Source organism: Zeus faber, assembly GCF_960531495.2.
Source record: "Zeus faber genome assembly, chromosome: 2".
In the NCBI taxonomy this organism is placed as follows: domain Eukaryota; kingdom Metazoa; phylum Chordata; class Actinopteri; order Zeiformes; family Zeidae; genus Zeus; species Zeus faber.
Window position 1 is genome coordinate 48,432,620 of NC_137189.1, and position 14,241 is coordinate 48,446,860.

The 14,241-nt window shown below is 48.2% G+C and overlaps 1 protein-coding gene across 1 annotated transcript in view; it reads right to left on the reverse strand.

Moving 5' to 3' along the window:
• Nucleotides 1-14,241, reverse strand: part of lama4 (laminin, alpha 4) — a 43,077-nt gene that overhangs the window by 25,173 nt on the left and 3,663 nt on the right. The window contains exons 2-13 of the mRNA XM_080024449.1: nt 11,205-11,306; nt 10,953-11,080; nt 10,364-10,444; nt 9,443-9,657; nt 6,734-6,834; nt 6,367-6,547; nt 5,649-5,732; nt 4,359-4,510; nt 3,788-3,898; nt 3,132-3,243; nt 2,260-2,424; nt 1,139-1,332 (exon numbers count right to left, since the gene is read on the reverse strand). Coding sequence (XP_079880575.1) covers nt 1,139-1,332; nt 2,260-2,424; nt 3,132-3,243; nt 3,788-3,898; nt 4,359-4,510; nt 5,649-5,732; nt 6,367-6,547; nt 6,734-6,834; nt 9,443-9,657; nt 10,364-10,444; nt 10,953-11,080; nt 11,205-11,306 — 1,626 coding nt within the window. The remainder of the gene's footprint in view (nt 1-1,138; nt 1,333-2,259; nt 2,425-3,131; nt 3,244-3,787; nt 3,899-4,358; nt 4,511-5,648; nt 5,733-6,366; nt 6,548-6,733; nt 6,835-9,442; nt 9,658-10,363; nt 10,445-10,952; nt 11,081-11,204; nt 11,307-14,241) is intronic.

Genomic DNA, 14,241 nt, shown 5'->3' on the forward strand with positions numbered 1-14,241 from the left:
AGCAGGGGGGGCGCCGCTCCAAAACGAGCGCTCAGGTTCGGGGGACGGCTCCGGATGCGGGGAGCGCTTTCATCCAGGCGGTTTGCTCTCAAGACTTTTGTTGTGCCGAGTTCTTGTTTTTTGTTTTTTTTGGTCCCCAAATCCTCAGGTCACGACAGCAGCTCGAGAGCACGGCAGCATTCCTTTGTTTTTTACATTTGTTATTGTTTTGGGAGCAGCACCGCTCGATGAAGTTAAAAATTGCGTTAAAAAATTCCACATTCCATATAAGGAAACTGGGAGGGAGCTCCACATGGATTATATCGATATTTATATTGATATAGTTGTATGCAAATCATAAGTGATAAGCAATATGTATGTGAGGCAGACATGTTTGAATGTTCGATTTAACATCGTCCTCTGTGCCAAAAAAGCAGAAAATGAAATGATTTCTCTATTACCTGATTGTTGTTTAAAAATACCTGTTTGCCGTTGGATATTTTTAAACCAGGCTGGAACAAGGTGCCGATACAAACCTCTGGTTCTGGGTCCATCCCCAGGACAGACAGACAGGCAGACAGACAGACAGACAGACAGACAGACGTCTCCACGTCCCCAGAAGTTATTTTCCCCTCAAATCCCCAAAACACAGCGTCCAGATCGCACACGAAGGACGAACGGAATCATTTCCACTCCCTGGTTTTGTTGTTTTTATTTCTGCTTCGTTTTTCACACAGAAACCCAAATAAAAGGACCTCAGAAGTACAGCAGGGCTGGGAGCGCAGCACAGGTAGGTTTATTATAGTACTGCTGCCCCAAATATATGAGCATATAATATCCATGTATGTGCTCAGTACTGCGAAGAATACAACCAGGACAGATATCCAGCCCCGACAATAACGATTGCCCAGTTGCCTGGATTTGGCCGATTGTCAACAATCCTGTGCATTGCGGTTGCCCGGTTGCCAAACACTTTCCATGTGTTGAAAAAAAAAATAATGACAGAAGCGCAGTGAAACCACAGCTGTTATCCTGGTGCATTGATTTATACAAGCGTGCATGTGTGCATGTGTGTGTATTCCTGCCAAAGCGCCTCAAACCAGTTTCACCGGATGGAACCTCTTTTGAGTATGTCAGGTATAATTATGGGGTGCCCTACCTGGCTCCTCTGCCGCTTGAGGGCGCCGGCTCGGTTCCGCTCCTGGGCGTCGCCCACCTCGCCGCTCGCCCTCCCGAGGAGCGTCCGGGCGTCGGCCAGGCGGGAGGCCAGGCGGGCGAGAACCTCCCTGACGGGGGAGACGCGCCCCGCCGTGCTCTGCAGCTTCTTCTCCAGCTGACGCACCCGACGCAGCACTGTGCCCACACAACGCAACACACTGGAAAAGGCAGCCACTCTGACAAGGACTCAGAGATCCAGCCCTGGAGCCGTATCAGGCTTTTCAGACGCAGTATTTATTCTGTATTTCAGGCATAGTTGTTCATTTTGTCAAATGAAGATTTTCCTGTTTCCATCTTTTTTTCAAATCTGAGTCTAAATGCTACATTCATGTTTGTTTTTTAATTTTTTCTCTTCATTTTCATGAGTTACACAAGTTATTTCCCTCACAGCCCAAATAATCACAATTTCATAATTTGCTTAAATAACTGAACCGAACTGCATATTCTACTTTTTTTTAAATAGTTTTACATCTGTAGTATGGTATAAAGTATGTGTGCTGCTGTGAGAGTATGTGTGTGTGTGTATGTATGTGTGTCTTTTGTGTATTACGTGTGTGTGCATGTGTGTGTGTGTGTTTTATGTGTATGTTCTGTATGTGTATTTGTCTGTGTGTGGGGTTTTTGTGTCTATGTTTGTGTGTGTGTGTGTTTTCTGTATATGTATGTTTTTCGTGTATATGTTTGTGTGTATGTGTGTGCGGTATGTGTGTGTGTGTGTGTGTGTGTGTGTGTGTGTGTGTGTGTGTGTGTTTTTAGTGTATATGTATGAGTGTATGTGTGTGTGTGTGTTCGTGTATATGTAGGTGGTGTATGTGTGTGTGTGTGTGTGTTTTGTGTATATGTATATGTGTATGTGTGTGCAGTGTGTATGTGTGTGTGTTTTGTGTATATGTATGTGTGTATGTGTGTGTGTGTTTTGAGTATATGTAGGTGTGTATGTATGTGTTTTGTGGAGATGTATGTGTGTGTGTGTGTGTGTGTGTGTGTGTGTGTGTGTGTGTGTGTGTGTGTGTGTGTGTTGTGTATACACATGTGTGTGTATATGTGCGCGTGGTCCCTTACGGTCGTGGGCCTCGGCCGACTCGTCGGTGGCGGTGGGTTCCCGTGGCGACAGATCCAGCGTCCTCATCCAGACCAGCATCCCCAGCGCCGCCTCCCCGGCGAGGCGCACCGCCTCCGGGTCCAGCTCCTGGTGCACGCTGTACAGCTGCCAGTCGTGGATGATGTCTGTCGGCGCAGCACACAGACATGGGTGACACAGCTGGGAGACACACAGCAGGGGCCCGTGCAGGGGGCCCGTGCAGGGGGCCCGTGCGGGGGGCCCTGTTATTTGGACTTCCTGAGTTTTAAACGAGGGGGGGGGGGGGTAGCAGTAAAATCCACGTTTACTCTTTTTCATGAGGAATGATTTTGCTTCACATCATTTTTACGGCTCTGAACTTCCTACGAACCCTCACGGTGACTTAAGCCTCCAAAAATTCGGAGGTCAAGGCCTCCTGGATGGTTTATGCGTCCGCGCCGTCCCTCCTAAATCACACAGACTATGTCAACAAGCAGAGGAGCCGGAGGTTTGACTGGACGCCAACTACCCCCCCCCCCCCCCAGTCAGTAAGTGAGATGGATGTTCTCCAGAAAGAAAAGCCCAAAAGCTTTGGGAAGCCGAGGAGGACTTGGCTGGATGTTCCCACGTCGGGATCGTGACTATGCTGGTGCATGTGAAGGACCGGGACGGAAATGCCAGGAAAACAGAAAAACCCAAAAGGCCTTTTCTTGATTGTCGTCACATTTTCTCTCTCCCGTCGAACGCAGGTCGTCTAAAATCTCTCCGTTTCGAAAAATATCGAACGAGATTTTTGGCGTCTACCGTCGCCACGCGCTCACGCACGCGGGCGGCCCTTTTCCGGGGGCCGCCGTGCCCGCGGTCCGGGCTTCACCTTCTATGCGCTGGTTGAGCTCGGTGAGGTTGCTGCTCAGCTGCTCGGCCTGAGTCAAGCTCTGCAGCGTGTCCTGGTCCAGGCGGTCGCCCAAGGACTTCACCATGGTCTCCTGGAGGAAGACCAGACACAGCGCCCGTCAACTCAAAAGAGCGTCTAATTTCAGAGTCCTGGAAACAGACCTTGCAGGACGTGAGGCTCCCTGTGATCCTCGTTTTTTTACTCAAGCACCGAGCCCAGGATCTTTCAAGGCCTTCGCCGTGACTCGTGACATCCGTTTGGGATCATGTGAAATAACATTGAGAAGATCTGTGTCTACGACAGCAGTCTACGATTTTTCACTATTTGTCATTATTTCAGCAACCTTTTAATTTTTAAATTTTTTTTATAATTATTTGTAGTTAAGACACGTACAAGAAAAAAAAAATACTTAAACATTCATAAAGTATCAAGGTCAATTTGAATACTAACTATTATTATAACTAATATTTTAAAGAGGGATAAAAGCTCTTTAAAATAAAGAAGGGATTGAAACCATTAACACTCGTCGCTAGATTTCCCAAAACAACAGTAGAATCCAGAGGGAAGGCTCCTTCATTTCGTCATCACTATGAGATCGTTCGTGGTTAAACAGTGACGTCACCACAGGCGCTCACCATCTCCGCCAGCTCCTCCATGTCTGAAGCGATGGCCTCCGTCGCCTCCTCCAGCTCGGCCGTTTGCGACCGCATCAGGGACGACTTGTTCCTCCACCCGAGAAACTGTGTCTGCAGCAGCATCCAGAACAAGTCCACAGTGTAGTTGTACAATACAGATGCTGAGGAGCACCAGGACTCCCGATGCAAGTGATTACACAGCATTAACTCATCGAAATATACATTAAATGCATTCTTTGCCGAACTGTCGGCAACCGGTTGTCGCAATTGCCCCAATTATTATCGATTGTTTTGATCGATTTTCTCAATACTGGATCAATTTAAAAGACTCTGATGCCAATCAATGTGGCTTGACTCTCAACGATCGAAAAATAAGATGTGCATAAAAAAACAATTGGAGCTTTCCTTTCAAAGCCCTGCAGGTAGTCTAAGCTGCTTAGGGACATTAGCGCCCCCTGTTGACAACGGGGTGAGAGGCGTTTGAACGGAACAGAACGAAATGAAGTGTGACGTAAACGTAATAATAGATTTTATGTCGTACGGTGACTGTCAGTCGGTTCCAGCCGCTCACCTGCAGGCGCAGCGCGGTGTAGTTGTAGTACTTGAGGCGGTCGTGGGCGGCGGCTCCGGTGGAGATGTTCAGCACGATGACCTTCAGGCGGTCCAGCGTCTTGTTGGACAGACGCATGTCTCCGATCAGGTGCCAGATGCACTCGTCGCAGCCTGGGGACGGAGAGACGCATTCTCTCATTAACCCCAAACCCCACCCCAAAACACGTGCGTTCGTCAAAAAATATATAAAAAAAAAAAATTCCAAAATGTTCATTTGATCACTTTTTTCAGATCAGGCGGTCGTCGTCCCAGACGCTGTTTAAATTTTTCCGTTTTAATTTCAACTCTAGAAGACAACCTTTTCCAGGCGGTTTCTGGTTCAGGAAACGCACGTTTGACCAAGTGAATCTTCACTGTCGTCACTTTGACGTTGTAGCCGTGTCGGCAGCGGTGGAGGAAGTCCTCACGAGCCGAATCTCACTCGTTTTAAAAGAGATACTTGAAAAATGCACTGGCGTACGGTAAGGAAGCGAATTTCCAGCGCTGCACGTCTGACACTGCGTCATGCTACGTCACGCTGCCTGTCGTTGGCGGGCGCCGCGCCTCAAAATCCGCAGAGTGTTGTGGGCGCCAAACATTTCCAACCTCTCTTCCTTTCATATTTCATATACATTATGGAGACAGATGGGGCCGTGTCTACTTATTTCTTTATTAAAATGGTGTCGTTTGTTTAATTACTCGAAAAAACTACGTAAATAATCTTGCATCCGCCCCTTAAATAAAGAACTGTCCTCGTCGGGGAAACATAAAATGACGTGTTCTTCATTTTATTGATAGTTTAAGTGAGACTTTTCATTTAAAGTAACAGGAACTCAGGTCCGAGCGTCTAATTTCCAAGGATCAGCGGCAGCGACAGCACGTCTTCCCTCCTATTGGCTGTCGCACTTGGCGCTGCTCATTTACATAAAGTTGAAAAACCGCTCAACTTTCCTTGTCGCCGCGAAGCCGTCAGCTGGTTGCCGCGTCGTCGCTCCGCCCCCTGCAGCTCCGCCCCCTGTAGCCCCGCCCCCTGTAGCTCCATCCACTGTAACCCCGCCCCCTGCAGCTCCGCCCCCTGCAGCTCCGCCCCCTGCAGCGCCCCGTCGCCGGCGGTGTGTGACCCGACCATAAGTGTAATACGTCAGCGCCTCGAGGGTTAAAGTCTCGTGCACGTGCACGTGGGTCCTCCAGACCCCAGGAAGGACATGAAGGACAGGAAGGACATGAAGGACATGAAGGACATGAAGGACAGGAAGTCAGCGTCACTCACTGATGTTGCAGAGGTTGACGGTGGCGGCCTCGGGGAGACACTCCCCGGTGTGCGTGTCGCAGTGTCCGCTCTCACAGTTGCACTCTGAGCAGAGAAATTCAAATGTGATGTAAGGACTCAACAAACATTTCAACGGGTGTTTTTCTCTCAAGCATCGTGCAGACATTCACGTCGTCGTCACTGTGACTAAATAATCGTGATCCTGATTTTCCAGGTGCCTCAGCTCAAGTGCTTGAATAGCTTTAAGGATGATCGTGTGAACCCCGACAGAACCGCAGGCGCGTTACCGTCCGCAAAGCCGGCACATCTGTCCGTGGGCGGCCGTGCAGAGGGGGCAGCTGTGCCGGTGTGGACTCGGCTTTGGGCCGCACGGCCTGGACGCTGATGTCATGCAGGCTCCACCGGGAGCCTCCGGACGTTCGGCTCCCGGCGGATGCCTGTCTTACATCATGCTCCACTGGAGCGGTGGGCGTGAGAACCGAGCCCGGACCCAGACCCTCCCCCCGCGGGGGGAACGCTATCGGTGCTGAATGTTATGACAAATGGTGTGGGGGCGTCGAGGAGGTTCCACTTCATCTGGAGAGGCTGATATTAACCAGACTCCCTTGAGTTAAATGGTTGTGTTGGTATTAAGTTGACAGATGTACAGTCGACAGATAGACATTTAGACAGTAAGACAGCAATGTGCTAACCGCCACCCGGGCGTCTCGTCACTTACTCTGGCAGCCGGTCAGGCCGTAGTCCCAGTGTCCAGGGAGGCAGCGCTCGCAGTACCGGCCTCCCGCCCCCGGTTGGCACTGGCAGCTGTGGGTGAGGGGGTGGCAGATGGAGCGCAGGGAAGCCGGCCCGCACTCGCACCTCCGGCAGCCCTGGCAGGTGGAGAAGCCCGAGTGTCCGTCCTGGATGGGAAGCAGAAGGAGAGGAGGTCGTCAGGGCCTTATCGGCGGGTCGTTGGAATCCTCCGTCATGTTGGAAGCGTTGGGGCCTCTGGAAGGAACGCCCCCCGCCACGCACACACACACACACACACACACACACACGCGCGGCGGTGAGCTCATCCTTTCCGTGGCGCTTGAGTTTCTCACCTCACACTGGTCGCAGAGCCGCCCGGTGACCCCCGGCTTACAGTGACACACTCCGGTCCTGTCGTCGCACGAGGTCGTCCCACACGTACTACACTCACACTCTGGAGACAGGGGAGCAGAGAGGATGTGAGGAGCAGAGATAAGACGACAGGAAGTCAACGACTGCTCTGACACCGGCAGGGGCCAGGGTTGACGAGGAAATGGAAAAACTGTTCATTCTCAGAAGGAGGCATTGACCCGGCTGCGGTTGGTTGATTATTTCGATTTCTTTGCCAGAGCAAATGATGGAAATGAAAGCCAACAAGAAACAAATGATAAAATCTAACCTTCGAACTGAAGGTGACCGCACCTTTTCTGTCAGGAGCCCTCGGCTTTGGAACGACCTGCCTGAGGAGATACTGTACGGCGGCAGAATCAGTGACTTCTTTAAATCACTTTTTAAAACCCATTTTTATAGCTCTGCTTTGATGCGATGTCACCCCCTTTCTTTATTTGTTTTATTTTTTATTTTTACCTTTGTATTTCTATTTCTCATTATCATATTGTGTTTATTTATTTCTTATTTTTATTGTCTCTTTATCGCTTTTTCAATTAAATGAATTCATTTAATTCCTGTTTTTATTAGTGTGTGTTATTATTATTATTATTATTATTATTATTATTATTATTATTATTATTATTATTATTATTATTATTATAAAAGAAACAATTTGCTGAAAAAAAATATATAGATACAATGCTATGACTATTCCAAAACCAAAAAAACATTTTGATGCTGAGCAGATCGTGATGATCATGATCTGGGTTGAAAGCCTTTGCCTTCAGAAACAAGGCGGGGCCGCTCAGAGCCCTGTGTGTGGCCAGATCCCTTCTTCAAACCGGAGGAGCGAAACAGACCAATGCCAGTTTTGGGACACTGTGCAAATTGAAGTGGGGCCAGATCCGCTTCCCGGATCGGGGGGGCCAGCTGTCCTGGTGGATCCAGCCTGGAAGCCCCGGCCCAGGATCAGTTTTCTGTGACATCAGCGTGTTGTAACGTTACCTCCTCTGTCCGCCGCGGCTGGTGCACGTCCACACCCCAGAAATCCTCGACAACTGCTTAAAAGGGTGAGTTCATGCTCCTGTGCACATTCCACTCCTGGCTTTGCAAGGCTCCATTACGCTGGACGTGCAACGCGCGGATGGAAATGATGAAGTTACGCCACAAAAACACGTCTATTCAACTAACTCAGTGTGTAAGTATTCATAACTTTTCCACTGTTGCAGCGCCTCAGGAATGAACTTTGTGCTGGAATGAAAGATGAGCTTTTCGGAAGCGGAATCTGTCTGTCCACCAAGTAGAGTCTGTCTGACCACCAGGCAGGTTGGCACGAAGAAACACGATACAACAATTGAAATTAACGGACAAACATAAGTAATAAACCATCACATTATATAAATCTAGATCATGACCCGACGGTAACTAAGCCTTCATAACAAATATCAATGCAACCTCATCCGTCCACACAAGGCGGCATTAACCAACGACTAGTGTTGCTGAAAGGTCGCATTTAGCTCACGTTGTGACTGGATCAGCCAGAAAACGTGGATCCCAAACCCTAACCCTAACCCCGAACCCTAACCCCTAACCCTAACTCTAACCCTAACCCTTACTCTAACCCTAACCCTAAAGCCTAAACCTAAACCTAACCCTAAAACCTAACCGTAACCATAACCCTAACCCGAACCCTAATCCTAACCCTAACCCTAACCCTAAACGTTAACTATAACCCTAACCCTAACACTAACACTAACCTTCTAAATAGTGTCAACCAACTTCTGCACAAACACACAAACAGAAACTCTCTTCAATGTCTGCGGATGGAAGGGAGCCAAGCCGTTCATACGTCTTCAAAACCACAAAGTCATTCACTCCGGTTGGGGAGGAGAGAGACAGACGTCTTTCTCTCATGCGCATGGGAGGGTTGCAGAGGCTCCGACCTCCTCCATCCTCCATCCTCCATCCTCCGTCTTTTGATGCCGCCGCCGTTTTATTGCTGTCCTCCACCATCACTACGTTACCCTGACAGTAGGATGGAGTGACACTATTTATTAGTACTCAGCACCATTTGACGGTCTGGATTTGTTAAAATACCATGACAAATTGAGTTTACCCCTGTGCGGCTTCCTTTAATATTGTGTAAATGATCCCCTCCACCCCTTTACAATTACAGCTCCGTCAGACAACTTCTTAGATTTAATTTGAAATTATATCAGTTTTCTTAACATCATCTGGGTTTGGCCGTCTGGGTTCTACTGCTCATTACTCCCGGCGAGGTGTACGGAAACACCGGCTTAATGAGCTAGAAATATTGACGTGATGAGCTTGAATCCCCCCATTGGAGAGAAGAGTAGAGCCCAACGGGTGGATGCAGGGGAGGCAGAGGGAGCACAGGAAGCAGGAAGCAAAGCAAGAGAAGGAAATGTGCTGCTAAAATAGGCCGGCCCATATAAGGGCGTGGAAGCGTGTGGCGCTGTCGAGTTGTCCGACAGAACCAGCTCTGCAGGCCACGCCTCCTTAACATGTGTCTTTGTCAGGGACCCAATTCAACCCCTTTCAATACAAGAGTTCCACAAAGTTCAACCTCTCTGACACACAAAGCTGCGTCACGCGGTGGGCACCGCCCGCCCTACCAAGCCCAGGCGCAGGGCGCGGGCGTCGCCTCTCACCTCTGCAGTCCTTGGCGCCGACGGCGTCGCCGTAGAAACCCGGCGCGCACCTCTCGCAGTTGGTGCCGGCGGTGTTGTCCCAGCAGTGGAGGCAGCGTCCCGTCACGTTGTGGCATTCGTTGAAGATCAGGTTGGGGTCGGTGTTGCCGTTGCAGTCGCATCGCTTGCACGAGTCGCCGAGGACCATGGGGTTGCCGTAGTAACCAGGGGCGCATCTGAGGAGGGCAGTGGAGTTGGCGTTTGCGTGTTTTTTTAGCTACGTGCTCTGTTGACCTGAAGGACCGCCTCAGAACCGCCTGAAAAAAGAGCTTTTCAAAGTTCCCAACGGATGAACTCGGTAACCCATCTCACAGAAAGCCACAGTTTCACAGATTTTACTTTCCAACTTTATGAAAAATGGACTCCATATGTCCTGGTGAAAGTGTGCACAGCTGTTGTAAATACTTGGCTCAACGTTGGCTTTGGCAGACACACCAATGACGAAACTACTGTTACTCTAACTGTTAATTTCCATGCAGCCAGAACGGGAGAACCTCGGCATTTAGCGGGAGAATCCACAGATGCCGCCATGAATCCGCCATCAACCCGCTAGAATGTGAGCTTCCTGTTTTTCGAAAATTGGGATTTCACGTTTAATCTTTTTTTAAGGATTACAGGTTTTTCCCGTGTTGCACTGCATCGCGGCACAGTGAGAGGCTGCAGCAGAGCGGTAGGATTCTGGATCGTAAAGCCTTGGTTGCGTTATGAACATAATATAAATGACGGGAACAACATTTAAATGAGGCCTGGGTTGACTCGGCTGCCAAAAACCTTCATTAGTTTAGGCGCTTCATGTGCGAGCACCAGGTACATGGAGTTGGCGTTGCGTGCAGGGTTTAGGGGGGTTTAATTCCGGGCGTTTCACAGCCCGCCGGCACTCACCTCTCGCAGAAATGTCCGGAGTAGCCTTCCTGGCACTTGCACCGCAGGACGGAGCTTCCCCGGTCACAACGCACCGCGAAACTGGAAACAGAAACCACAACAACAGCCTGACGTGACTGGAGCCAGGAGGCGTGGGGCGTAAAAGGTGTAAAGATTCCAACCACTGTAGAGCCAATTCATTTAAACCGGGCGGCTGCCGCTTCTAAAACGCCACAGCTGAGATTCGGCTCATAAATCGGGGGAGTAATTGGATGAGCCGGCCACACCCGACGGCTTTTGATCGGAGTGGATGATAAATGACTGGTCCACACACGGCTTCAAACCGAACTTTGCTCTGAAAGTCTTCATTGACCTCATTGCACAATATACGAGTCAGACTGATCCAATTTTGCCTGATGATGGAATGTGATTGGCCGAATGGAGGATTTTGAATTTGGTAAAACAAGTTCTGGCTTTAGCTGCATTTAAAACAACTAACCACGTAAAGATGCCAGATGCACCGGTTAAATAACTCCGGTATTGAGACGCCGGTTTCCCCAATTTCTCAGGAGCTAGGCTAGCTGATCCCCTCCGCAGCCGCAGGTCTTACTTGTTGGAGGGGAGGGAGAGCGGGCAGGCGCAGGGCCGGCAGACGTGGCGTCCGTTGAGGCTGGCGGCCAGCATGTATCCGTCTTCGCACATTTCGCAGAAGTCGCCGGCGCTGTGGTCCCTGCAGTCCTGCGGGGCGGAGGCAGAGAGAGGCGGGTACTTCCTACGGGTTGCCTGCGTTACCTCTCGTCAGAAAAAAAAAAAGACGGCAAGCGGGTTGCGCTGCGGCGCCACGTGGCCCGTGGGAACTTACCGCGCAGATGCCGGTGACGTCTTGGCAGTAGTCTGCGTGTCCCTTGCAGTTGCACGGTAAACAGGTGAGCTGCTGGCTGAGGAAGTAACCTCTGGAACACGCCTGGAAAACAATCACCAGGATCCATGGATTCAAACCAAAGAATACATGTGATGCATTTACTGATTTGTATGGTGCTACAAAACTACCCACACAGCAATGAAGTTTGCAAGGTGGCGTTGGGTGGTGGGATACACACAAACAGTTCACTGTATCGTCATCAATTAAGCCCCTAAACGGAGGCAATTATCTATATTATCTTATTATGAAACAGCCACACGTGCATGCATCACGTGTGCACGTACCAACAAATACACATGGACATGCACACAAAAATGGATATATAAAGGCGCACTTACGCCCAGTTACACACACACACACACACACACACACACACACACATACACACACAGACACACACACACACCTTTGAACTGGTGAAGCGGCTCCAGTCAAAGCCCACAACACCACTTTGTTCCGTGCCGACCCAGAAGACCTCTGGGCTTTGCCCTCTTGCTCCGCCCGCTCAATCGGCCTTTCATGACGAGCGTCGTGACAGGGAAAATTCCGGGCGTCTCTGCCCAGTTATGACGGTCTATTCTCAGGGCGACCCGGAGACAAAGAAATGCCTTTCAGCTTTCCTGCGTACGACTTCCTACAGCTGCAGCTCTCACGGCAGCAACGGGCTCTTCCTGGAGGCCTCACTGTTCCTATCCGTTTTGATTTTTTTTTATTTTAGTTTCCATTATTTTTTTATTTTATTATATTCTTTTTTAAATTTTTTTTTTATTTTTTATTTTATTTTTATTTTTTTTATTATTATTATTATTAATAATAATAATTAACTTGTATTCTGTTTTCATAATTTATAATTTTATCAAGTGTTATTTTCTATATATATATTTTTAAAAATGTTTGTTATTATTTTCTTCTTTCCACCGTGCGCGGCGGCAGGACCTCTTTCCATGAAAACGCTTTTTAGCAGTTTAAAGGGCACCAATCACAAAGGTTGACTTGAAACTGTTATGGGCATTTTTGTGGAAATTTGTGGAAAGTAACAAAGTAGAAGTACTCACTGTACTGTACGTTCACTGTAGTTAAGTATTTTCAGTTTCAGAAACTTTCGACTTTTACTCCACGATATTTCAAAGAAAATAGTTCTACTGTAGTATACTACAAGTCAAACACAGATGCATGGCTTTACTTTATATACAGGAGAGTATTTATATGATAAACAGTATATATATATATATATATATATATATATATATATATACAGTATATATAATCAAGCCAAAGCTAAAAAAAATAAAATCAAGAGTCAAACAAATGAAACTGGAGATTTAGGATTTCCCTCATTTCTTAGGAGCTAGGCTAGCTGAACCCCTCTGCAGCCATGCACTGAGCTGAGTTAGCACGCAGAACTGGACGATCCCTTTAAAAACGTAAGAGCCAGTTATAAAAAAAACAGATCAACCAAAAAGACATCCAACCAAAACAAGTTTGTCGTCCCAAATGGTGGAGCAGTAAACTGAGCCACTGGTCGTAAGGGGCCGCGGGGCCCTCAGCAGGGCAGGGTGGGGCAGGTCGGGGCGGGGCAGGTCGGGGGGCTGGGCAGGGCGGGGCAGGGCGGGGCGGGGGGCGTGGGGTCGCAGGAAGGACGGAGCAGGTGGTTGAGAAATGGAATTCGTATCAGTTCAGACGTCACTTCAAGAGCAGGCAACGATGTAAACGATACCAACGAACGGCTTCAGCTAATCCCCGGTGATTACATTATTAACCCCCACCAACACACACACACACACAGTAACACACACACACACACACACACACACACACACACACACACACACACACACACACACTAACACACACACACAAACGCACGCACACGCACACACGCACACACAGACACACAGACACACAGTTCCTTTCTCCAAAGTGAGGCTGACTTTGCGTGGCATGGTCCATCTCCGTTGACGTAAAACTACTGAACCAGTGTTTTTCATTGCATTGAGTCGTTGGATCAACTTTTAAAATAAATGTTTCAATGTTTATATCTTTCTCAGGCGTTTTCAACTTGAATTTGGGAAACTGAAACGCACGCACGCACACACACAAAAGTTGAACAAAAATATTTTTTTTCCAAGTTGAACCATGAGTCCAATCCAAGGTTTTTGCGTTTTCTTTGTTTGTTTTCTTTTTTTTTTTTTTTTTGTGCACCAACCACACGCACCGTCACCATCACGGCAGGTGGAGGCCACGTCCAGGCTGAGCAGCTCTGACTGCTTCATCGCTCTGGAGCTGAAGTATGAACGAGTGGCACCGCTGAAGCAGACGGAAAGCTCTCAAGTCCAGACTCCACAGATACCACTGTCATGTTCTGCTTTAGAGTACAAGTACACGTATTATTATATACCAGACATGTACAGAGAGTCTGGGTCCTTTCAGGCAATAACAACAACAATAGAGAGTAGTAATAGTCTAGTCAAGCAGTAGTAATAGTCATGTAGCAACAGAGAGTAACAGTAGAGTAATAGAGTAACAGTACTGTAATGGTGTAGTAATAGAGTAACAGTGTAGTAACAGTGTAGTAACATTGTGGTCATAGAGAAACTGTACTCCAACAGTGTAGTAATAATAGAGTGATAGAGTAATTGTACTGTGACAGTGTAGTAACAGAGTGACAGTGTAGTAACAGTGTAGTACAACATTCATAGCACTGAAACATTGTCGTAGTCAATCTAGTAACAATTATAATAAATAAAACTGATTTCAGAAATGAAATAGTGCAAAATAAGTATAAAACCTTGTCATGGTGATGCACCTTAGGGTTTATGTTGGCGGTCTCTGAAGGGAGTACTACGCGTACATGTACATGTGTTATCTCCTGCACGTCACACTCTAATACAGAGCCACTGAAGTGTGTGTGTCGCTGGTTATCGCTGCTGCTTCGCCAGCGCAGGGAACGAAGCGCTTTGACATCTGGAGCCTCGTG